Source organism: Fringilla coelebs, assembly GCF_963513975.1.
Source record: "Fringilla coelebs genome assembly, contig: SCAFFOLD_153, whole genome shotgun sequence".
Lineage (NCBI taxonomy): Eukaryota > Metazoa > Chordata > Aves > Passeriformes > Fringillidae > Fringilla > Fringilla coelebs.
The window spans coordinates 215,487-240,839 of NW_028167413.1; the positions used below are offsets into that span (position 1 = coordinate 215,487).

The 25,353-nt window shown below is 47.7% G+C and overlaps 1 protein-coding gene across 1 annotated transcript in view; it reads right to left on the minus strand.

Moving 5' to 3' along the window:
- Nucleotides 1-25,353, minus strand: part of MROH1 (maestro heat like repeat family member 1) — a gene marked incomplete at its 5' end in the record, with an annotated part of 113,623 nt that overhangs the window by 79,838 nt on the left and 8,432 nt on the right. Inside the window, 4 exons of the mRNA XM_084227466.1 lie at nt 1,902-2,053; nt 7,107-7,205; nt 16,640-16,808; nt 19,909-20,040. Of these exons, the coding sequence (XP_084083592.1) occupies nt 1,902-2,053; nt 7,107-7,205; nt 16,640-16,808; nt 19,909-20,040 (552 nt within the window). The remainder of the gene's footprint in view (nt 1-1,901; nt 2,054-7,106; nt 7,206-16,639; nt 16,809-19,908; nt 20,041-25,353) is intronic.

Here is a 25,353-nt window from a genome sequence, read left to right on the forward strand (position 1 = left end):
CCCAAACCCCAAACCCCAAATACCCCAAACCCCAAAAACCCCAATCCCACCGTGTGCTCTCGGCTGTGCAGCCAGTGCCCGCTGAGCAGCTCGAAGGCGGCTCCAGGCCCTGACCCCAAACCCCAAAGCCCCAAATCCCAAACCCCAAAAACCCCCAAAACCCCAAAACCCCAAACCCCAAACCCCAAACCTGACCCCAATCCCACCGTGAGCTCTTGGCTGTGCAGCCAGTGCCCGCTGAGCAGCTCGAAGGAAGCTCCAGGCCCTGATCCCAAATCCCAAACCTCCAAACTCCCAAACCCCAAATACCCCAGACCCCAAACCCCAAAACCCCCAAACCTGACCCCAAATCCCAGAAATCCCAAATCCCAAAACCCCCAATCCTGACCCCAAATCCCACCGTGTGCTCGCGGCTGTGCAGCCAGTGCCCGCTGAGCAGCTCGAAGGCGGCTCCAGGCCCTGACCCTAAACCCCAATAACCCCAAACCCCAAATACCCCAATCCTGACCCGAAATCCCAGAAATCCCAGAAATCCCAAACCCCAAAAACCCCAATCCCACCGTGAGCTCCCGGCTGTGCAGCCAGTGCCCGCTGAGCAGCTCGAAGGGCAGCTCCAGGCCCTGACCCCAAACCCCAAATCCCAGAAACCCCAAACCCCAAACCCCCAACCCCAAATACCAAACCCCAAACCCCAAACCCCAAAACCCCAAATCCCCAAAACCCCAAACCCCAATCCCACCGTGTGCTCTCGGCTGTGCAGCCAGTGCCCGCTGAGCAGCTCAAAGGCGGCTCCAGGCCCTGACCCCAAACCCCAAATCCCAGAAACCCCAAATCCCAAATCCCAAACCCCCAAACCCCAAATCCCAGAAATCCCAAATCCCAGAAATCCCAAATTCCAAAAATCCCAAACCCCAAATCCCAAAAACCCCAATCCCGACCCCAATCCCACCGTGAGCTCTCTGCTGTGCAGCCAGTGCCCGCTGAGCAGCTCGAAGGCGGCTCTGAGCCCTGACCCCAAACCCCAAATACCCCAAAAACCCCAAAAACCCCAAAAACCCCAAAAACCCCAAAAACCCCAAAAACCCAAAAACCCCAAAAACCCCAAAAACCCCAAATCCCAGAAATCCCAAACCCCAAACCCCAAATACCCCAAACCCCAAACCCCAATCCACCGTGAGCTCTCGGCTGTGCAGCCAGTGCCCGCTGAGCAGCTCGAAGGCGGCTCCAGGCCCTGACCCCAAACCCCAAATACCCCAAAACCCCAAACCCCAAACCCCAAATACCCCAAACCCCAACCCCCAAACCCCAAAACCCCCAAACCTGACCCCAAATCCCAGAAATCCCAAATCCCAAAACCCCCAATCCTGACCCCAATCCCACCGTGAGCTCTCGGCTGTGCATCCAGTTCCCGCTGAGCAGCTCGAAGGCGGCTCCAGGCCCTGACCCCAAATCCCAATCCTGACCCCAAACCCCAAAAACCCCAATCCTGACCCTAAATCCCAGAAATCCCAGAAATCCCAAACCCCAAAAACCCCAATCCTGACCCGAAATCCCAAAAACTCCAAAAACCCCAATCCCACCGTGAGCTCTCTGCTGTGCAGCCAGTGCCCGCTGAGCAGCTCGAAGGTGGCTCCAGGCTCTGATCCCAAATCCCAAAACCCCAAACCCCAAACCCCAAATACCCCAGACCCCAAACCCCAAACCCCAAACCCCAAAACCCCAAAAACCCCAATCCCAATCCCAAACCCACCGTGAGCTCCCGGCTGTGCAGCCAGTGCCCACTGAGCAGCTCGAAGGCGGCTCCAGGCCCTGACCCCAAATCCCAATAACCCCAAACCCCAAAAACCCCAATCCTGACCCTAAATCCCAAAAACCCCAAACCCCAAAAACCCCAAACCCACCGTGAGCTCTCTGCTGTGCATCCAGTTCCCGCTGAGCAGCTCGAAGGCCGCTCCCAGCTCGGGCGCGAAGGCGTCCCCGCGCACCGTGGGGTCGGGGGCCTGATCCTTCCCTGCCAGGTACTCCTGGATGCTCTCGCTGAAACGCTGCAGGGCTGGGAAAGAATTCCAAGATTTTGGGAATTCTGGGAATTTTTGAGGAATTTTTTGGGAATTTTTTGGGAATTTTTGAGGAATTTTTTGGGAATTTTTTGGGAATTTTGGGGCATTTTTTGAGATTTTTTTTTGATTTTTTGGAGGATTTTTGGAGGATTTTTGGAGGATTTTTGGAGGATTTTTTGGGGGGTATTTTGCAGGGATTCTGAGGAATTGTTGTGGGAATTTTTACAGGATTTTTGGGAATTTTTTTAGATTTTTGGGGGAATTTTTAGGGATTTTTTTGGATTTTTTAGGGATTTTTGGAGATTTTGCTTTGGGCCCTGCTCCTTCCCTGCCAGGTACTCCTGGATGCTCTCGCTGAAACGCTGCAGGGCTGGAAAAGAATTCCAAGATTTTGGGAATTCTGGGAATTTTTGAGGAATTTTTTGGGAATTTTTTGGGAATTTTTGAGGAATTTTTTTGAGGAATTTTTGTGGGAATTTTGGGGCATTTTTTTGAGATTTTTTTTGGATTTTTTGGAGGATTTTGGAGGATTTTTTGGGGTATATTTTGCAGGGATTCTGAGGAATTGTTGTGGGAATTTTTACAGGATTTTTGGGAATTTTTTTAGATTTTTGGGGGAATTTTTAGGATTTTTTTGGATTTTTTAGGATTTTTGGAGATTTTGCTTTGGGCCCTGCTCCTTCCCTGCCAGGTACTCCTGGATGCTCTCGCTGAAACGCTGCAGGGCTGGAAAAGAATTCCAAGATTTTGGGAATTCTGGGAATTTTTGAGGAATTTTTTGGGAATTTTTTGGGAATTTTTGAGGAATTTTTTTGAGGAATTTTTGTGGGAATTTTGGGGCATTTTTTGAGATTTTTTTTGGATTTTTTGGAGGATTTTTGGAGGATTTTTTGGGGTATTTTGCAGGGATTCTGAGGAATTGTTGTGGGAATTTTTACAGGATTTTTGGGAATTTTTTAGATTTTTGGGGGAATTTTTAGGGATTTTTTTGGATTTTTTAGGGATTTTTGGAGATTTTGCTTTGGGCCCTGCTCCTTCCCCGCCAGGTACTCCTGGATGCTCTCGCTGAAACGCTGCAGGGCTGGAAAAGAATTCCAAGATTTTGGGAATTCTGGGAATTTTTGAGGAATTTTTTGGGAATTTTTTGGGAATTTTTGAGGAATTTTTTGAGGAATTTTTGTGGGAATTTTGGGGCATTTTTTGAGATTTTTTTTGGATTTTTTGGAGGATTTTTGGAGGATTTTTTTGGGGTATTTTGCAGGGATTCTGAGGAATTGTTGTGGGAATTTTTACAGGATTTTTGGGAATTTTTTTAGATTTTTGGGGGAATTTTTAGGGATTTTTTTGGATTTTTTAGGGATTTTTGGAGATTTTGCTTTGGGCCCTGCTCCTTCCCTGCCAGGTACTCCTGGATGCTCTCGCTGAAACGCTGCAGGGCTGGAAAAGAATTCCAAGATTTTGGAATTCTGGGAATTTTTGAGGAATTTTTTGGGAATTTTTTTGGGAATTTTTGAGGAATTTTTTTGAGGAATTTTTGTGGGAATTTTGGGGCATTTTTTGAGATTTTTTTTGGATTTTTTGGAGGATTTTTGGAGGATTTTTTGGGGTATTTTGCAGGGATTCTGAGGAATTGTTGTGGGAATTTTTACAGGATTTTTGGGAATTTTTTTAGATTTTTGGGGGAATTTTTAGGGATTTTTTGGGATTTTTTAGGGCTTTTGGGTATTTTGCTTTGGGCCCTGCTCATCCCCCCCAGGCGCTCCTGGATGCTCTCGCTGAAACGCTGCAGGGCTGGGGGAAAATATTCCAGGATTTTTGGGGAATTTTTTGGGATTTTTTTGGGATTTTTTTGAGGAGTTTTTGGAAATTTTTTGGGGATTTTTGGGAATTTTTTGAGAATTTTTTTGATTTTTTGAGGATTTTTGGAGGATCTTGGAGGATTTTTGGAGGATTTTTTGAGATTTTTTGGGGTATTTTGCAGGGATTCTGAGGAATTTTTGTGGGAATTTTTACAGAATTTTTGAGAATTTTTTGAGAATTTTTTGAGATTTTTTTTTTTTGAGAATTTTTTGAGATTTTTTTTTATTTTTTGGATTTTTTTGGAATTTTTGAGGATTTTTGGGGAATTTTGGGGGATTTTTGGGGGAATTTTTGGAGAATTTTTGGAGGATTTTTTGAGATTCTTTTTTTTTATTTTTTTAAGATTTTTTGGGGTATTTTGCAGGGATTCTGAGGAATTTTTGGGGGAATTTTAAGGAATTTTTCAGAATGTTTTGAGATTTTTGGGGGGAGTTTTTTGGGATTTTTTTTGGATTTTTGGGCGATTTTTGGGGATTTTTTTGGGATTTTTTTTTAATTTTTGCAGGATTTTTTTTGGATTTTTTTTTAATTTTTTGAGATTTTTTGGGGGGATTTTGCAGGGATTCTGAGGAATTTTTGAGATTTTTTGAGGGGATTTTTGGGGATTTTTTTGAGGTTTTTTTGGAGATTTTTTTGAGATTTTTTGGGGGGATGTTTTTGGAATTTTTTGAGATTTTGTGGAAATTTTGGGGAATTTTGGGGGAAATTTTGAGGAATTTTCTGAGGATTTTCTGGGAATTTTGGGGGGATTTTTTAGGATTTTTGGGGATTTGTTTGATAATTTTGGGGGAAATTTTTTAGAGATTTTTGACAACTTTTTTAGAGCGTTTTGGGAATTTTTTGTGGATTTTTTGGGTACTTTGTGGGATTAAAAAAAAAATAAATTTGGGAATCTGTTGGGAATTTTGGGGGCATTTTTTGAGATTTTTGGGGGATTTTTTGGGGATTTTGGTTCGGGGCCTGATCCTTCCCCACCAGGCACTCCTGGATGCTCTCACTGGAACCCTGCAGGGCTGCAGAATGTTCCAGAACGTTGGGGATTGCAGGGGAAATTTGAGGGGATTTTTAGAGAAACTTTTTGGGATTTTTTTTCTGATTTTTGGGGATTTTTTTCTGATTTTTGGGAGGATTTTCCTGGTTTTTGGGGGGATTTTTTGTAGAATTTTTTGAGAATTTTTTGGATTTTTTTCTGAACTTGTAACATTTTTTTTCTGATTTTTTGGAGGATTTTTCTGAATTTTTGGAGGGAATTTTTGAGAATTATTTGGGGATGTTTTTGGGGATTTTTGAGGAATTTTTGGGGATTTGTGACGATTTTTTTGGGGGATTTTTGGGGATTTCTTTTTGAGATTTTTATTGAGTTTTTGGGGTTATTCTGGGGTTTTTTGGATCATTTTGGGGGAATTTTCGGGGGATTATTTTGAGGGATTTTTTCAGGAATTTTGAGGGATTTTTTCAGGAATTTTTTGGATTATTCTGGGGGTTTTGGGTCATTTAGGGGGAATTTTGTGGAGATTTTGGGGGATTTTTTTTCTGAATTTTTGGAGGATTTTTCTGATTTCTGGGGGGAATTTTTGCAGAGATTTTTGAAAAATTTTTGAGAATTTTTGGGGAATTTTTTAAAGGATTCTTAGGGGATTTTTGGAGGAATTTTGGGGGTTTTTAAATGGAATTTTTGGGGATTTTTGGGGGATTATTTGGCATTTTGGGGGGATTTTTTTGAATTATTTTTGGAATTTTTGGGGGGATTTTTTTTCTGAATTGTTAGAGATTCAATTTTTAGGGGGGGAATTTTTGCAGAATTTTTTGAGAATTTTTTTAGGGATTTTTGGGGGGAAAATTTTTTAGAAATTTTTGGGATTTTGGAAGGATTTTTTGAAAATTTTTTGGGATCTTTTTCTGGATTTTTTGAGAATTTTTTCTGAATTTTAAAAGAATTTTTCAGAACTTTTAGGGCTTTTTTTCTGGAAAAGTATTGGAGGATTTATGGGAATTTTGGGGGATTTATTGGGGATTTTAAAAGAATTTTTGAGGATTTTTGGGGGGAATTTTGGGGGGATTTTCAGGATTTTTTGGAGAATTTTGGGGGATTTTTTTTTTTTTAAATTTTTAAGGAATTTTAAAGAAGTTTTTGGGTGGGATTTTTAGGGATTTTGTCTGATTTTTTTTGTAATTTTCCAGGGGTTTTTTGTGAATTTTCATGGGGTTTTTAATCCATTTTCTTGGGGAATTTGGGGGATTTTTAAAACAAAATATTTGGAATTTTGGGGGGATTTTTTTTGGAATTGTTGGGGGGTTTTTTTTTGAATTTTTGGGGATTTTTTTGGTTTAATTTTCAAGGGATTTGGGGGAATTTCCCAGAGGTTTTTTGGAGAAATTTCCCCAGGGAATTTTGGGTGATTTTTAAATTATTTTTTTTTAATTTGGTGGGATTTTTTTGGAATTTTTGGGTTTTTTTAAATGAATTTTTTGTGAATATTTTGGGGGGAATTTTGGGGGGAATTTTCCAGGTTTTTTTTTTTTTTCATTTTCCCAGGTGTTTTTGGGATTTTTCCTGGTGTTTTTTTTTATTTTTCCTGGGGTTTTTGGGATTTTTCCAGGGTTTTTTGGGATTTTTCCAGGGTTTTTTGGGATTTTTCCAGGTGTTTTTTGGAATTTTTCCAGGGGTTTTTTTGGGATTTTTCCAGGGGTTTTTTTGAATTTTCCTGGTGATTTTTTGGGATTTTTCCAGGGGTTTTTTTGGGATTTTTCTGGTGATTTTTTGGGGATTTTTCCTGGTGATTTTTTGGGATTTTTCCAGGGTTTTTTGGGATTTTTCCTGGTGTTTTTTTGGGATTTTTCCTGGTGATTTTTTGGGATTTTTCCTGGTGATTTTTTGGGATTTTTCCAGGGTTTTTTGGGATTTTTCCTGGTGATTTTTTGGGATTTTTCCAGGGTTTTTTTGGGATTTTTCCAGGTGGCTCCAGGTATTTTTTGAGATTTTTCCTGGTGTTTTTTGGGATGTTTCCTGTTTTTTGGGGGGATTTTTCCTGGTGTTTTTTGGGATTTTTCCAGGGGTTTTATTTGAATTTTCCTGGTGTTTTTAGGGGATTTTTCCTTGAGTTTTTTTTTTATTTTTCCAGGGTTTTTTTTGGATTTTCCCAGGGTTTTTTTGGGATTTTTCCAGGTTTTTTTGGGAATTGTTACCGTAGCAGAGCGTGCACTTCATGGAATCGGCCCGGGCCGTGCCCAGCAGGGGCAGGAGGGTGCCCAGGATGGAGCTCAGGAACGGAACCATCCCGAAAACTTGGGGGGAAAAACCAGGAACAGCTCAAGGCCAGGGAATTCCCAACCCCAAATCCCAACATTCCCCAAATTCCTGCTGGAAATCCCAAAAAAATTCAGCCCCAATCCCAAAATTCCTGCCCTAAACCCCAGGATTTCATCCCGAAATTCCAGCCCCAAATCCCAAAATTCCAGCCCCAATCCCAAAATCCCCCAAGTCCTGCTTGAAATCCCCAAATCTCAAAATTCCAACTGCAAATCCCAACATTCCGACCCCAAATCCCAAAATTGCAGCCCAAAATCCCCAAATTCCAGTTGCAAATCCCAAAATTCCAGCCCTAACCCCCAAGATTCCAGCCCCAAATCCCAAAATTCCTGCCCTCAACCCCAGGATTTCATCCCAAAATTCCAGGCCCAGGTCCCAAAATCCCCCAAGTCCTGCTTGAAATCCCCAAATCCAAAAATTCCAACCCTAAATCCCAGAATTCCAACTGCAAATCCCAACATCCTGACCCCAAATGTCCAAATTCCAGCCCTAAACCCCAAAATTCCAGCCCCAAATCCCAAAATTCCAAACCCAACCCCCAAATTCCAGCCTGAAACTCTCAAATTCCAGCTGCAAATCCCAAAATTCCAGTCCCAAATCCCAAAATTCCAGCACCAATTCCCAAAATTCCAGCTGCAAATCCCAAGATTCCAAACCCAATCCCAAAATTCCAGCCTGAAACTCTCAAATTCCAACTGCAAATCCCAACATTCTGACCCCAAATCCCAAAATTCCAAACTCAAATCCCAAAATTCCAGCTGCAAATCCCAAAATTCCAGCCCCAAATCTCAAAATTCCAGCTGTAAATTCCCAAATTCCACCTCAAAATCCCCAAATTCCAAATCACAAAATTCCAAATCCCCAAATTCCTCCTGGAAATCCCAAGATCCCGGCCCCAAATCCCAAAATTCCAGCCCCAAATTCCCAAATCCCAGCCCCAAATTTCCCCCTGAACTCCCAAAATTCCAGCCTGGAACCCCCAAACTCTAAACCCATTCCCAAATTTCCAGCCCCAAATCCCAGAATTCCAGCTCAAAATCACCAGTTCCCAAAATTCCAGCACTAAATCCCCAAAATTCCAGTCCCAAATCCCAAAATTCCAGCACCAATTCCCAAAATTCCAGCACTAAATCCCCCAAAATCCCGGTCCCAAATCCCAAAATTCCAGCCCTAAATCCCAAAATTCCAGCCTGAAACTCTCAAATTCCAGCTGGAAATCCCAAATTCCAGAATTTCAGCTCCAAATCCCAGAATTCCAACTGCAAATCCCAACATTCCGGCCCCAAATCCCCAAATTCCAATCCCAATCCCCAAATTCCAGCTGCAAATCCCAAAATTCCAAACCCAATCCCAAAATTCCAGCCCCAAATCCCAAAATTCCAGCCCTAAATCCCAAATTTCCAGCTGCAAATCCCAAAATTCCAGCCTGAAACTCTCAAATTCCAGCTGCAAATCCCAAAATTCAAAAATTTCAGCTCCAAATCCCAGAATTCCAACTGCAACTCCCGGCCCCAAATCCCAAAATTCCAACCCTAAATCCCCAAATTCCAGCCCTAAATTCCCAAAATTCCAAACCCAACCCCCAAATTCCAGCCTGAAACTCTCAAATTCCAGCTGCAAATCCCAAAATTCCAAACCCAATCCTAAGATTCCAGTCCCAAATCCCAAAATTCCAGCACCAATTCCCAAAATTCCAAATCCAATCCCAAGATTCCAGCCTGAAACTCTCAAATTCCAACTGCAAATCCCAACATCCCGACCCCAAATCTCCAAATTCCAGCTCTAAATCCCAAAATTCCAAACCCAATCCCAAAATTCCAGCCCCAAATCCCAAAATTCCAGCTGTAAATTCCCAAATTCCACCTCAAAATCCCCAAATTTCAAATCCCAAAATTCCAAATCCCCAAATTCCTCCTGGAAATCCCAAAATCCCAGCCCCAAATCCCAAAATTCCAGCCCCAAATTCCCAAATCCCAGCCCCAAATTTCCCCCTGAACTCCCAAAATTCCAGCTGGAACCCCCAAATTCCAAACCCATTCCCAAAATTCCAGCCCCAAATCCCACAATTTTCCAGAACAATTCCTGCATTCATTCCCTTGGGTTTTTTTTCCCACATTTTCCTGGATTCATTCCCAGATTTTCCCTGAAATTCCCAGAATAATTCCCAAATTAATTCCCATTTCCTCCCCACTTTTTCCCAGATGAATTCCTAGATTTTCCCAGATTTTCCTGGAATAATTCCCAGATTTTCCCAGATTAATTCCTGAATTAATTCCTGAATTTTCCCTATTAATTCCCAGAAAAATTCCCAGATTAATTCCTGGATCTTCCTGGATTCATTCCTGGAATAATTCCCAGATTAATTCCCAGATTTTCCCAAATTAATTCCTGCTATTCCCGTTTTTTCCCTGATTAATTCCCGGATTTTCCAGGAATTTTTCCTGGATTTTCCCAGATTAATTCCCAGATTTTCCAGGATTAATTCCCAGATTTTCCTGGATTTTCCTAGATTAATTCCCAGAATAATTCCCAGATATTCCCTGCAATTCCCAGATTAATTCCCAGAATAATTCCCAGAATAATTCCTACATTAATTCCCAGACTCATTCCCAGATTTTCCCAAACTTATTCCCCGACATTCCTGTTTTTTCTGAGAATAATTCCCAGATTTCCCAGGAATTTTTCCCGGATTCATTCCCAGATACTTCCCAGAATTCCTGGATTTATTCCCAGATGAATTCCCAGATGAATTCCCAGATGGATTCCCAGATATTTCCAGAATTCCCAGATTCATTCCCAGATGGATTCCCAGATACTTCCCAGAATTCTCAGATTCATTCCCAGATTCATTCCCAGATATTTCCCAGAATTCCTGGATTTATTCCCAGATGAATTCCCAGATTCATTCCCGGATGAATTCCCAGATATTTCCTCAAGTTCCTGGATTTATTCCCAGATGAATTCCCAGATTTTTCCCCGAATTCCTGGATTCACTCCTGGATAAATTCCCAGATATTTCCCAGAAGAATTCCCAGATGGATTCCCGGATGAATTCCCAGATTTTTCCCAGAATTCCTGGATTTATTCCCGAATTCATTCCCAGATATTTCCCCGAATTCCTGGATTTATTCCCAGATGAATTCCCAGGTGGATTCCCAGATACTTCCCAGAATTCTCAGATTCATTCCTGGATTCCTTCCCAGGTATTTCCCAGAATTCCCGGATTCATTCCCGGATTCATTCCCGGATTCACTCCCGGTTATTCCCCAGATTTCCCAGATTTATTCCCGGTTATTTCCCAGATTTCCTGGATTCACTCCCAGCTATTTCCCCTATTTCCCACATCCATTCCCGGATTTATTCCTGGATTCATTCCCATATTTCCTGGACTCATTCCTGGTTATTTCCCATATTTCCTGCATTCATTCCCAGCCATTCTTTCCCAGATTTCCCGGACTCATTCCCGGATTCACTCCCGGATTCATCCCCATATTTCCTGGATTCATTCCCAGCCAATATTTCCCATGTTTCCAAGATTCACACCCAGATTCATTCCCACATTTCCCAGATTCATTCCCACATTTCCCAGATTCATTCCCACATTTCCCACATTTCCCAGATTCACTCCCAGATTCATTCCCATATTTCCCGGATTCATTCCCACATTTCCCAGATTCACTCCCAGATTCATTCCCACATTTCCCAGATTCATTCCATATTTCCCAGATTCATTCCCACATTTCCCAGATTCATTCCCACATTTCCCGGATTCATTCCCACATTTCCCAGATTCATTCCCACATTTCCCAGATTCATTCCCACATTTCCCAGATTCATTCCCACATTTCCCAGATTCACTCCCAGATTCATTCCCACATTTCCCAGATTCATTCCCACATTTCCCAGATTCATTCCCACATTTCCCAGATTCATTCCCACATTTCCCAGATTCACTCCCACATTTCCCAGATTCATTCCCACCTTTCCCAGATTCATTCCCACATTTCCCAGATTCATTCCCACATTTCCCAGATTCACTCCCACATTTCCCAGATTCATTCCCACATTTCCCACATTCATTCCCACATTTCCCAGATTCACTCCCAGATTCATTCCCACATTTCCCAGATTCATTCCCACATTTCCCAGATTCATTCCCGAATTTCCCAGATTCATTCCCACATTTCCCAGATTCACTCCCAGATTCATTCCCACATTTCCCAGATTCATTCCCACATTTCCCAGATTCACTCCCACATTTCCCAGATTCATTCCCACATTTCCCAGATTCATTCCCACATTTCCCAGATTCACTCCCAGATTCATTCCCGAATTTCCCAGATTCATTCCCACATTTCCCGGATTCATTCCCACATTTCCCAGATTCATTCCCACATTTCCCAGATTCATTCCCACATTTCCCAGATTCATTCCCACATTTCCCAGATTCATTCCCACATTTCCCAGATTCATTCCCACATTTCCCACATTTCCCAGATTCACTCCCAGATTCATTCCCATATTTCCCGGATTCATTCCCACATTTCCCAGATTCACTCCCAGATTCATTCCCACATTTCCCAGATTCATTCCCACATTTCCCAGATTCATTCCCACATTTCCCAGATTCATTCCATATTTCCCAGATTCATTCCCACATTTCCCGGATTCATTCCCACATTTCCCAGATTCATTCCCACATTTCCCACATTCATTCCCACATTTCCCAGATTCATTCCCACATTTCCCAGATTCACTCCCAGATTCATTCCCACATTTCCCAGATTCATTCCCACATTTCCCAGATTCACTCCCAGATTCACTCCCACATTTCCCAGATTCACTCCCATATTTCCCAGATTCATTCCCACATTTCCCAGATTCATTCCCACATTTCCCAGATTCATTCCCACATTTCCCAGATTCATTCCCACCTTTCCCAGATTCATTCCCACATTTCCCAGATTCATTCCCACATTTCCCACATTCATTCCCACATTTCCCAGATTCACTCCCAGATTCACTCCCACATTTCCCAGATTCATTCCCACATTTCCCAGATTCATTCCCACATTTCCCAGATTCATTCCATATTTCCCAGATTCACTCCCACATTTCCCAGATTCATTCCCACATTTCCCAGATTCATTCCCACATTTCCCAGATTCATTCCCACATTTCCCAGATTCATTCCCACATTTCCCAGATTCACTCCCACATTTCCCAGATTCATTCCCACATTTCCCAGATTCATTCCCACATTTCCCACATTCATTCCCACATTTCCCAGATTCACTCCCAGATTCATTCCCACATTTCCCAGATTCATTCCCACATTTCCCAGATTCATTCCCACATTTCCCAGATTCATTCCCACATTTCCCAGATTCATTCCCACATTTCCCAGATTCATTCCCACATTTCCCAGATTCATTCCCACATTTCCCAGATTCACTCCCACATTTCCCAGATTCATTCCCACATTTCCCAGATTCATTCCCACATTTCCCACATTCATTCCCACATTTCCCAGATTCACTCCCAGATTCATTCCCACATTTCCCAGATTCATTCCCATATTTCCCACATTCATTCCCACATTTCCCAGATTCATTCCCACATTTCCCAGATTCACTCCCAGATTCATTCCCACATTTCCCAGATTCATTCCCACATTTCCCAGATTCATTCCCACATTTCCCAGATTCATTCCCACATTTCCCAGATTCATTCCCACATTTCCCGGATTCATTCCCAGATTCATTCCCACATTTCCCAGATTCATTCCCACATTTCCCGGATTCATTCCCAGATTCATTCCCACATTTCCCAGATTCATTCCCACATTTCCCAGATTCATTCCCACATTTCCCAGATTCATTCCCACATTTCCCAGATTCACTCCCACATTTCCCAGATTCATTCCCACATTTCCCAGATTCATTCCCACATTTCCCAGATTCATTCCCACATTTCCCAGATTCATTCCCACATTTCCCAGATTCATTCCCACATTTCCCAGATTCATTCCCACATTTCCCAGATTCATTCCCACATTTCCCAGATTCACTCCCAGATTCATTCCCATATTTCCCAGATTCATTCCCACATTTCCCAGATTCATTCCCACATTTCCCAGATTCATTCCCACATTTCCCAGATTCATTCCCACATTTCCCGGATTCATTCCCAGATTCATTCCCACATTTCCCAGATTCATTCCCACATTTCCCAGATTCACTCCCAGATTCATTCCCACATTTCCCAGATTCATTCCCATATTTCCCAGATTCATTCCCACATTTCCCAGATTCATTCCCACATTTCCCAGATTCATTCCCACATTTCCCAGATTCATTCCCACATTTCCCAGTTTCATTCCCACATTTCCCAGATTCATTCCCACCTTTCCCAGATTCATTCCCACATTTCCCAGATTCACTCCCAGATTCATTCCCACATTTCCCAGATTCACTCCCACATTTCCCAGATTCATTCCCACATTTCCCGGATTCATTCCCACATTTCCCAGATTCATTCCCACATTTCCCAGATTCACTCCCAGATTCATTCCCACATTTCCCAGATTCATTCCCACATTTCCCAGATTCATTCCCACATTTCCCGGATTCATTCCCACATTTCCCGGATTCATTCCCACATTTCCCAGATTCATTCCCACATTTCCCAGATTCATTCCCACATTTCCCAGATTCATTCCCACATTTCCCAGATTCATTCCCACATTTCCCAGATTCACTCCCACATTTCCCAGATTCATTCCCACATTTCCCAGATTCATTCCCACATTTCCCAGATTCATTCCCACCTTTCCCAGATTCATTCCCACATTTCCCAGATTCATTCCCACATTTCCCAGATTCACTCCCAGATTCATTCCCACATTTCCCAGATTCACTCCCACATTTCCCAGATTCATTCCCACATTTCCCAGATTCATTCCCACATTTCCCAGATTCATTCCCACATTTCCCGGCCTCATTCCCGTTCTCATTCCCGGTACTTTCCCCTATTTCCCGTTCTCATTCCCAGTTATTTCCCCTATTTCCCGTTCTCATTCCCGGTTATTCCCCTATTTCCCAGACCCATTCCCGGTCATTTCCTGTATTTCCCAGCCTCATTCCCGTTCCCATTCCCGGTTATTTCCCCTATTTCCTTTTCTCATTCCCGGTTATTCCCCTATTTCCCAGACCCATTCCCGGTTATTCCCCCTATTTCCCGTTCTCATTCCCGGTTATTTCCCCCATTTTCCAGACTCATTCCCAGCTATTTCCCAGATTTCCCAGATTTCCCAGACTCATTCCCGGTTATTTCCCCTATTTCTTGGCCTCATTCCTGGACCCATTCCTGGTCATTTCCCCTATTTCCCATTCCCATTCCCAGCTATCATTTCCCCTATTTCCCGTTCTCATTCCCAGATTCAGTCCCCTATTCCCCAGACCCATTCCCGGATTCAATCCCCTATTTCCCGTTCCCATTCCCGGTCCTTTCCCCCATTCCCCGCTCCCATCCCCGCTCCCATCCCTGCAGTGCTGGTGTTCCCATTCCCATTCCCGGTCCTTTCCCCATTCCCCGCTCCCATTCCCGGTCCTTTCCCCATTCCCCGTTCTCATTCCCGGTATTTTCCCCGCTCCCATCCCCGCGGTGCCGGTGTTCCTGTTCCCATTCCCAGTCATTCCCCCATTCCCCGTTCTCATTCCCGGTCCTTTCCCCGCTCCCATCCCCGTGGTGCCGGTGTTCCTGTTCCCATTTCCGGATTCTTTCCCCTAGTCCCCAGACCCATTCCCGGTCCTTTCCCCGCTCCCATCCCCGCGGTGCCGGTGTTCCCGTTCCCATTCCCGGTCATTCCCCCATTCCCCGACCCATTCCCGGTATTTTCCCCGCTCCCATCCCCGCGGTGCCGGTGTTCCCGTTCCCATTCCCAGCTATCATTTCCCCCATTCCCCGGACCCATTCCCCGTTCCCATTCCCGGTCCTTTCCCCGCTCCCATCCCCGTGGTGCCGGTGTTCCCGTTCCCATTCCTGGTCCTTTCCCCATTCCCCGCTCCCATCCCCGCCTGCCCCGCGGTGCCGGTGTTCCCGTTCCCATTCCTGGTCATTCCCCCATTCCCCGCTCCCATCCCCGCGGTGCCGGTGTTCCCGTTCCCATTCCCGGTCCTTTCCCCGCTCCCATCCCCGCGGTGTCGGTGTTCCCGTTCCCATTCCCGGTCATTCCCCCATTCCCCAGACCCATTCCCGGTCATTCCCCCATTCCCCGCACCCGTTCCCGGCTATCCTTTCCCCATTCCCCGCACCCATTCCCGGTCCTTTCCCCCATTCCCTGCTCCCATCCCCGCGGTGCCGGTGTTCCAGTTCCCATTCCCGGTCATTCCCCAGACCCATTCCCGGTCCTTTCCCCATTCCCGGTCCTTTCCCCGCTCCCATCCCCGCGGTGCCGGTGTTCCCGTTCCCATTCCCGGTCCTTTCCCCATTCCCCGTTCTCATTCCCGGTCCATTCCCCGCTCCCATCCCCGCGGTGCCGGTGTTCCCGCTCCCATTCCCGGTCCTTTCCCCATTCCCCAGACCCATTCCCGGTCCTTTCCCCATTCCCGGTCCTTTCCCCGCTCCCATCCCTGCGGTGCCGGTATTCCCGTTCTCATTCCCGGTACTTTCCCCGCTCCCATCCCCGCCTGCCCCGCGGTGTCGGTGTTCCCACTCCCATTCCCGGTCCATTCCCCGCTCCCATCCCCGCGGTGCCGGTGTTCCCGCTCCCATTCCCGGTCATTCCCCAGACCCATTCCTGGTCCATTCCCCGCTGCCATCCCCGCGGTGCCGGTGTTCCCGTTCCCATTCCCGGTCATTCCCCCATTCCCCGTTCCCATTCCCGGTCCTTTCCCCGCTCCCATCCCCGCGGTGCCGGTGTTCCCGTTCCCATTCCCGGTCATTCCCCCATTCCCCGCTCCCATCTCCGCTCCCATCCCCGCGGTGCCGGTATTCCCGTTCCCATTCCCCGGACCCATTCCCAGTATTTTCCTCGCTCCCATCCCCACGGTGCCGGTGTTCCCGTTCCCATTCCCCGCTCCCATCCCCGCGGTGCCGGTGTTCCTGTTCCCATTCCCGGTCATTCCCCAGACCCATTCCCGGTCCTTTCCCCGCTCCCATCCCCGCGGTGCCGGTGTTCCCGTTCCCATTCCCAGCTATCATTTCCCCCATTCCCCGTTCCCATTCCCGGTACTTTCCCCGCTCCCATCCCCGCGGTGCCGGTGTTCCCGTTCCCATTCCCGGTCCTTTCCCCATTCCCGGTCCTTTCCCCGCTCCCATCCCCGCGGTGCCGGTGTTCCCGTTCTCATTCCCGGTCATTCCCCCATTCCCCGCTCCCATCCCCGCGGTACCGGTGTGTTTCCCTCACCGTTGGCGGCGGCCAGGTCGGCGAAGGTGCGGACGAGGCCGGCCGGGGGCAGCGCGGGGCCCGGCGGGAAGCGGCGCAGGAGCTCCTCCAGCAGCCGGCCCAGGCTGCGGCCCCGGCCCAGCTCCACCAGCAGCGCCCCCGCCGCCTCCTGCCAGCCGCACGGACCCTCCTGCCGGCCACGGGAAAGCGGGAAAAGTCAGGGGAAGTCGGGGAAAGTACGGGGAAAATATGGGGGAAATACCGGGGAAATACGAGGGAAATATGGGGGAAATATGGGGGAAATCAGGAAAAAATATGGGGAAAATACGGGGAAAATACGGGAAGGGTCGGGGGAAATATGGGGGAAATACGGGAAGGGTCGGGGGAAAACAGTGGAAAATTTAGGGGAAAATACGGGGGAAATATGGGGAAAATATGGGGAAAATACAGGGGAAATCAGGGGAAAATTTGGGGGAAAATATGGGGAAAATACAGGGGAAATCAGGGGAAAATTTGGGGGAAAATATGGGGGATATTCAGGGGAAATATAGGGGAATATGGGGGAATACAGGGGAGATATGGGGGAAATACGGGGAAATATGGGGAAAGATGGGGAAATACAGGCAAAATATGGGGTGGGGAAAATATGGGGGAAATACAGAGAAAGGTCAGGGGAAAACAGGGGGAAATACAGGGGAAATGCGGGGAAATATGGGGAAAATCAGGGGGAAATTCAGGGGAAAATATGGGAGAAATATGGGGAAAAAATGGGGAAAAAACAGGAGGAAAATGGGGAAATCAGGGGGAAAAATGGGGAAATATGAGGGAAATATGGGGAAAATCAGGGGAAATATGAGGAAAATACAGGGAAGATATGGGGAAAATTCGGGGAAAATTCAGGGGAAAATATAGGAGAAAAATAGGGGGAAAAACCGGGGAAAATATGGAGAAATATGGGGAAAATACGGGAAAAATATGGGGAAATACAGGGAAAGGTCGGGGGAAAAACAGGGAGAAAATATAGGGAAATATGGGGAAATATGGGGAAAATCAGGGGAAAATACGGGGAAAATATGGGGGAAATACAGGGGAAATATGGGGAAATATGGGGGGAATATGGGGAAATATGGGGGAATATGGGGGAATATGGGGGAATATGGGGGAATATGGGGGAATATGGGGAAATACGGGAATTTTGGGATTGGGAAATTTGGGACTATGGGGAATGTCGGGAATTTGGGATTGGAAGTTTAAGGTTTTGGGAATTTAGCGAATTTGGGAATTTAGGGAATGTGGTACTTGGGAATTCTGGGATTTGGGGATTTGGGAATTTGGGATTTGGAATTTTGGGGATTTATGGAACTTGGGAATTCTGGGGATTTAGGGAATTTGGGATTTGGAATTTTGGGGATTTTGGGGATTCTGGGATTTGGAGATTTAGGGAATTTGGGATTTGGGGAACGCTGGGAGTGGGAATTGAGGGATTGGGGATTTGGGATTTGGGCATTTTGGGGAATTTGGGGAACGCTGGGAGTGGGAATTGAGGGATTTGGGGGTTTGGGAATTTGGGCATTTTGGGGAATTTGGGGAACGCTGGGAGTGGGAACTGAGAGATTTGGGAGTTTGGGAATTTGGGCATTTTGGGGAATTTGGGGAATTGAGGGAACACTGGGAGTAGGAATTGAGGCATTTGGGAATTCTGGGGAATTTAGGGAATGCTGGGGAATTTGGGGAACGCTGGCAGTGGGAATTGAGGGATTTGGGGATTGGGGATTTTGGGGAATTTGGGGAATGCTGGCAGTGGGAATTGAGGGATTTGGGGATTTGGGATTTGGGCATTTTGGGGAATTTGGGGAACGCTGGGAGTGGGAATTGAGAGATTTGGGGATTTGGGGATTGGGGATTTTGAGGAATTTGGGGAATGCTGGGAGCGGGAATTGAGGGATTTGGGGATTTGGGCATTTTGGGGAGTTTGGGGAACGCTGGGAGTGGGAATGGAGGGATTTGGGGATTTGGGATTTGTGCATTTTGAGGAATTTGGGGAACGCTGGGAGTGGGAATTGAGGGATTTGGGGGTTTGGGAATTTGGGCATTTTGGGGAATTTGGGGAATGCTGGGAGTGGGAATTGAGGGATTTGGGGATTTGGGCATTTGGGGGAATTTGGGGAATGCTGGGAGTGGGAATTGAGGGATTTGGGGATTTGGGCATTTGGGGGAATTTGGGGAACGCTGGGAGCGGGAATTGAGCGATTTGGGATTTGGGCATTTTGGGGAGTTTGGGGAACGCTGGGAGTGGGAATTGAGGGATTTGGGAATTCTGGGGAATTTTGGGAATGCTGGGGAATTTGGGGAACGCTGGGAGTGGTAATTGAGGGATTTGGGGATTGGGGATTTTGGGAATTTGGGGAATGCTGGCAGTGGGAATTGAGGGATTGGGGAATTCTGGGGAATTTAGGGAACGCTGGCAGTGGGAATTGAGGGATTTGGGATTTGGGATTTGGGCATTTTGGGGAATTTGGGGAATGCTGGCAGTGGGAATTGAGAGATTTGGGGATTTGGGGATTGGGGATTTTGAGGAATTTGGGGAACGCTGGGAGCGGGAATTGAGGGATTTTGGGGATTTGGGCATTTTGGGGAATTTGGGGAACGCTGGGAGCGGGAATGGAGGGATTTGGGGATTTGGGAATTTGGGAAACACTGGGAGTGGGAATTGAGGGATTTGGGGATTTGGGATTTGTGCATTTTGAGGAATTTGGGGAACGCTGGGAGTGGGAATTGAGGGATTTGGGATTTGGGCATTTTGGGGAATTTGGGGAACACTGGGAGTAGGAATTGAGGGATTTGGGGATTTGGGCATTTTGGGGAATTTGGGGAATGCTGGGAGTGGGAATTGAGGGATTTGGGGATTTGGGCATTTGGGGGAATTTGGGGAATGCTGGGAGCGGGAATTGAGCGATTTGGGATTTGGGCATTTTGGGGAGTTTGGGGAACGCTGGGAGTGGGAATGGAGGGATTTGGGGATTGGGGATTTTGGGGAGTTTGGGGAATTTGGGGAACGCTGGGAGTGGGAATTGAGGGATTTGGGAGTTTGGGAATTTGGGCATTTTGGGGAATTTGGGGAATTGAGGGAACACTGGGAGTGGGAACTGAGGGATTTGGGGATTTGGGATTTGGGATGTGGGAATGTGGGGGTTTGGGATTTGGGGATTTGGGATTTGGGGGTTTGGGATTTGGGGATTGGGGATTGGGGACTTGGGATGTGGGATGTGGGGATGCGGGGCCGGTCTCACCTTGGCGCGGCTGAGCTCGCTGACCCCCAGGGCGATGGCGGCGGCGGCGGCGGCCGGGCCCAGCTCCGGGAGGTGCCTCCGCACCACGGCGGCCATGGCGGCCAGGACCAGAGCCCGCTGCGCGGCCGGCAGCTGCCATTCCCGAAAAACGGGAAAATCGGGAATTTGGGATGGGATCTGAGGGGGGCACGGGGTCTGGGGGCAGCTGCTGTTCCCAAAACCGGGAAAATCGGGAATGTGGGATGGGATCCACAGGGGGCAGGGGGTCAGGGGTGTGGGGGGTAGCTGCCATTCCCGAAAAACGGGAAAATCGGGAATGTGGGACGGGATCTGAGGGGGTGAGGGGGGCAGCTGCAACTCCCAAAAATGGAAAAATTGGGAATTTGGGACGGGATCTGAGGGGGTGTGGGGTGCAGCTGCCGATCCTGAAAAATGGGAAATTGGGAATGTGGGATGGGATCTGACGGAGTTTGGGGATCAGAGGGCAGCTGCCGTTCCCAAAAACGGAAAAATTGGGAATGTGGGATGGGATCTGAGGGGGCTTGGGGGTGCGGGGGGCAGCTGCCAATCCCGAAAAACAGAAAAATTGGGAATGTGGGATGGGATCCACAGGGGTGTGGGGTGCAGCTGCTGTTCCCAAAAACACAGGAATATTGGGAATGTGGGATGGGATCTGAGGGGGGCAGGGGGTCAGGGATATGGGGTGCAGCTGCCGTTCCCAAAAAATGGGAAAATCGGGAATGTGGGACGGGATCTGAGGGGGTTTGGGGATCAGGGGGCAGCTGCCGATCCCGAAAAACGGGAAAATCGGGAATGTGGGATGGGATCCACAGGGGGCAGGGGGACAGGGGTGTGGGGGGGAGCTGCAATTCCCGAAAAATGGAAAATTGGGAATGTGGGACGGGATCCACAGGGGTGTGGGATGTGGGGGGCAGCTGCAATTCCCAAAAACGGGAAATCGGGAATGTGGGATGGGATCCACAGGGGGCAGGGGGTCAGGGGTGTGGGGGGTAGCTGCCATTCCCGAAAAATGGAAAATCGGGAATGTGGGTCGGGATCTGAGGGGGTGAGGGGGGCAGCTGCAACTCCCAAAAATGGAAAATCGGGAATGCGGGACGGGATCTGAGGGGGTGTGGGGTGCAGCTGCCGATCCTGAAAAATGGGAAATTGGGAATGTGGGATGGGATCTGACGGAGTTTGGGGATCAGAGGGCAGCTGCCGTTCCCAAAACCACGGGAAAATTGGGAATGTGGGACGGGATCTGAGGGGATTTGGGGATCAGGGGGCAGCTGCTGTTCCTGAAAACACGGGAATATCAGGAATGTGGGATGGGATCCACAGGGGGCAGGGGGGCAGCTGCAATTCCCAAAAACACGGGCATATTGGGAATGTGGGATGGGATACAGAGGGGGCAGGGGGGCAGCTGCCATTCCCAAAAAACGGGAAAATTGGGAATGTGGGACGGGATCTAAGGGGGTGTGGGGTGCAGCTGCTGATCCTGAAAAATGGGAAATCGGGAATGTGGGATGGGATCTGACGGAGTTTGGGGATCAGGGGCCAGCTGCCGTTCCCAAAACCACGGGAATATCGGGAATGTGGGACGGGATCTGAGGGGATTTGGGGATCAGGGAGCAGCTGCCATTCCCAAAACCACAGGAATATCAGGAATGTGGGATGGGATCTGAGGGGGTTTGGGGATGAGGGGGCAGCTGCTGTTCCCAAAAAATGGAACATCGGGAATGTGGGATGGGATCTGAGGGGGTTTGGGGTGTGGGGGCAGCTGCCGTTCCTGAAAAACGGAAAAATCGGGAATGTGGGATGGGATCCACAGGGGTGGGGGGGGGGCAGCTGCCGATCCCGAAAAATGGGAAAATTGGGAATTTGGGATGGAATCTGAGGGGGTTTGGGGTATGGGGGGCAGCTGCCGATCACGAAAACATGGGAATATTGGGAATATGGGATGGGATCTCAGGGGGTTGGGGGTGTGGGGGCAGCTGCCGATCCTGAAAAATGGGAAATCGGGAATCTGGGATGGGATCCACAGGGGTGTGGGGGTCAGGGGTGTAGGGGGGCAGCTGCTGTTCCCAAAAACACGGGAATATCAGGAATGTGGGATGGGATCTGAGGGGGTTTGGGGATCAGGGGGCAGCTGCCGATCTCAAAAAACGGAAAAATTGGGAATGTGGGATGGGATCCACAGGGGTGTGGGGTGCAGCTGCTGTTCCCAAAAACACAGGAAAATTGGGAATGTGGGACAGGATCTGAGGGAGTTTGTGGATCAGGGGGCAGCTGCCATTCCCAAAAACCAGAAAAATCGGGAATTTGGGATGGGATCTGAGGGGGTGTGGGGACAGCTGCCATTCCCAAAAACACAGGAAAATTGGGAATGTGGGATGGGACCCACAGGGGGCAAGGGGGGCAGCTGCTGTTCCCAAAAAATGGGAAAATCGGGAATTTGGGATGGGATCTGAGGGGGTTTGGGGTGTGGAGGGCAGCTGCCGATCCTGAAAAATGGGAAATCAGGAATGTGGGATGGGATCTGACGGAGTTTGGGGATCAGGGGCCAGCTGCTGATCCAAAAAATAGGAAAATCGGGAATGTGGGACGGGATCTGAGGGGGGCAGGGGATCAGGGGCAGCTGCCATTCCCAAAAATGGAAAATTGGGAATGTGGGATGGGATCTGAGGGGGTTTGGGGTGGGGGGTGCAGCTGCCAATCCCGAAAACTTGGGAAAATCGGGAATGTGGGATGGGATCTCAGGGGGGCAGGGGGGCAGCTGCTGTTCCCAAAAATGGGAAAAATCGGGAATGTGGGACGGGATCTGAGGGGGTTTGGGGTGTAGGGGGGCAGCTGCTGTTCCCAAAAACATGGGAAAAGTGGGAATGTGGGATGGGACCCACAGGGGGCAGGAGGGCAGCTGCCATTCCCAAAAAAATGGGAATATTGGGAATGTGGGACGGGATCTGAGGGGGTTTGGGGTGTAGGGGGGCAGCTGCTGTTCCCAAAAACATGGGAAAAGTGGGAATGTGGGATGGGACCCACAGGGGGCAGGAGGGCAGCTGCTGTTCCCAAAAAATGGGAAAATCGGGAATGTGGGACGGGATCCACAGGGGGCAGGGGTGTGGGGGGCAGCTGCCATTCCCAAAAACGGAAAAGTTTGGGATTTTGGGATGGGATCCACACAGATCTGCGGGTTTGGGGTGCAGAGGGGCAGCTGCCGTTCCCGAAAAACCCCAAAATTTGGGAATTTGGGATGGGATCCGCAGGGATCTGGGGGTCGGGGGTGTGGAGGGGGAAGCTGCAGTTCCAAAAAAAATGGAAAATTTGGGAATTGGGGATGGGATCCGTGGGGGTTTGGGGGGGCAGCAGCAATTCCCAAAAATCCTGAGACGGCCCCAAAAATGGCCAGAAATGCCCCAAATTTCTCTGCGGCGCTGAGGCTGCTCAGGGCCTCATGGAAACTCCCAAAATTCCCAAAATACAAAAAAAAATCCTGCCCAAATCCACAGAAAACTAAAAAAAACCCCAAATTAAAAAAAATAAATCCTCCCAAAACTAACAAAAATTCAGAAAAAAAGTTTCCCAAGAAAACCCCAAAATTAAAAAACAAATCCCCCCAAAATAACCAGATTTCCCAGAAAATTGCCAAAACATCTCCAAAAAATTCCCCAGAAAATTCACCCAAAAAAATCCCAAATTTCCTCAAATATTCCAGAACACTCCCCAAAATTCCCAAAAAAACCCCAAAACTCCCCAGAAAATCCCCCAAATCCCCAAAAAACTCCCAGAAAATTCCCAGAAAATCTCCAAAATTCCCAGACAATCCCTTGAAAATTCCCGAAAAAATCATAAAAAATCCCCAAAGAAACCACCCAAAATCCCCCCAATTTTCCCAAGAAATCCTTGAAAATCCACCAAAAAATCCCAAGAGAATCGCTGCCAAAAACGGAAAAAAAAAAAAAGTCCAATAAAATTCCCTTAAAATCAGTAAAAAAAAAAAAAAAAACCCAAACTCTCCCAAAACTCCCAGGAAATTCCCCAGATTTCCCAAGAACTCCCAAAAACCCCCAGACTATCCCCAGACAATCAGGAATTCCCCCCTGTGCTGCAGCCTCAGGAGCTCCAAGGCCACTCAGGTCCTCCTGGAAATGCCCAAATCCCCAAAAATCCCCCCAAAAAATCCCCCAAAATCCCAGAAAATCCCCAAAATCCCCAAAAATCCCAGAAAATCCCCAAAATTCCCCAAAAACCCCAGAAAATCCCAAAATCCCCACCTTGGGATGCCCCCTCAGGCTCTCCCCGCAGCTCTCCAGGAGCTCTGAGGGCACCGAGGCCGGAAATGCCCAAAATTCCCCAAAAAATCCCCAAAAATACCAGAAAATTCCCCCAAAATCCCAGGAAATTCCCCAAATTTCCCAAGAATTCCCAAAAACCCCCCTGGCATCAGGAATTATGACCCTGTGCTGCAGCCTCAGGAGCTCTGAGGGCTCTGAGGGCTCCGAGGCCGCTCAGGGCCTCCCAGAAATGCCCCAAATCCCCAAAAAAATCCTAAAAAATCCCAGAAATTTCCCAGAAAATTCCCCAAAACCCGAATAAATTCCCAAGATTTCCCAAGAACTCCCAAAAACCCCCAGACTATCCCCAGACAATCACAAATTCCCACCCTGTGCTGCAGCCTCAGGAGCTCTGAGGCCGCTCAGGGCCTCCTGGAAATGACCAAAATCCCCAAAAAATCCCCAAAAAATCTCCAATTTTCCCCACATTTCCCACAAAACTCCCCCTAAATCTCCAAAATTCCTCTAAAACTCCCCAGAAAATCCCAAAATCCCCACCTTGGGATGCCCCCTCAGGCTCTCCCCGCAGCGCTCCAGCAGCTCTGAGGGCTCCGAGGCCGGAAATGCCCAAAATTCCCCAAAAAAATCCTCAAAAATCCAAGAAAATTCCCCCAAAATCCCAGGAAATTCCCCAAATTTCCCAAGAATTCCCAAAAACCCCCTGGCATCAGGAATTATGACCCTGTGCTGCAGCCTCAGCAGCTCTGAGGGCTCTGAGGCTGCTCAGGGCCTCCCAGAAATGCACAAAATCCCCCAAAAAAATCCTAAAAAATCCCAGAAATTTCCCAGAAAATTCCCCAAAACCCGAATAAATTCCCAAGATTTCCCAAGAAATCCCAAAAACCCCCCAGACAATCCCCAGACAATCAGGAATTCCCACCCTGTGCTGCAGCCTCACGAGCTCCGAGGCCGCTCAGGTCCTCCTGGAAATGCCCAAAATCCTCCCAAAAATCCCCAAAAATCCCCCCCAAAATCCCAGAAAATCCCCCAAATCCCCAGAAAATCCCCCAAATTCCCTAAAACTCCCCAGAAAATCCCCATAATCCCCACCTTGGGATGCCCCCTCAGGCTCTCCCCGCCGCGCTCCAGCAGCTCTGAGGGCTCCGAGGCC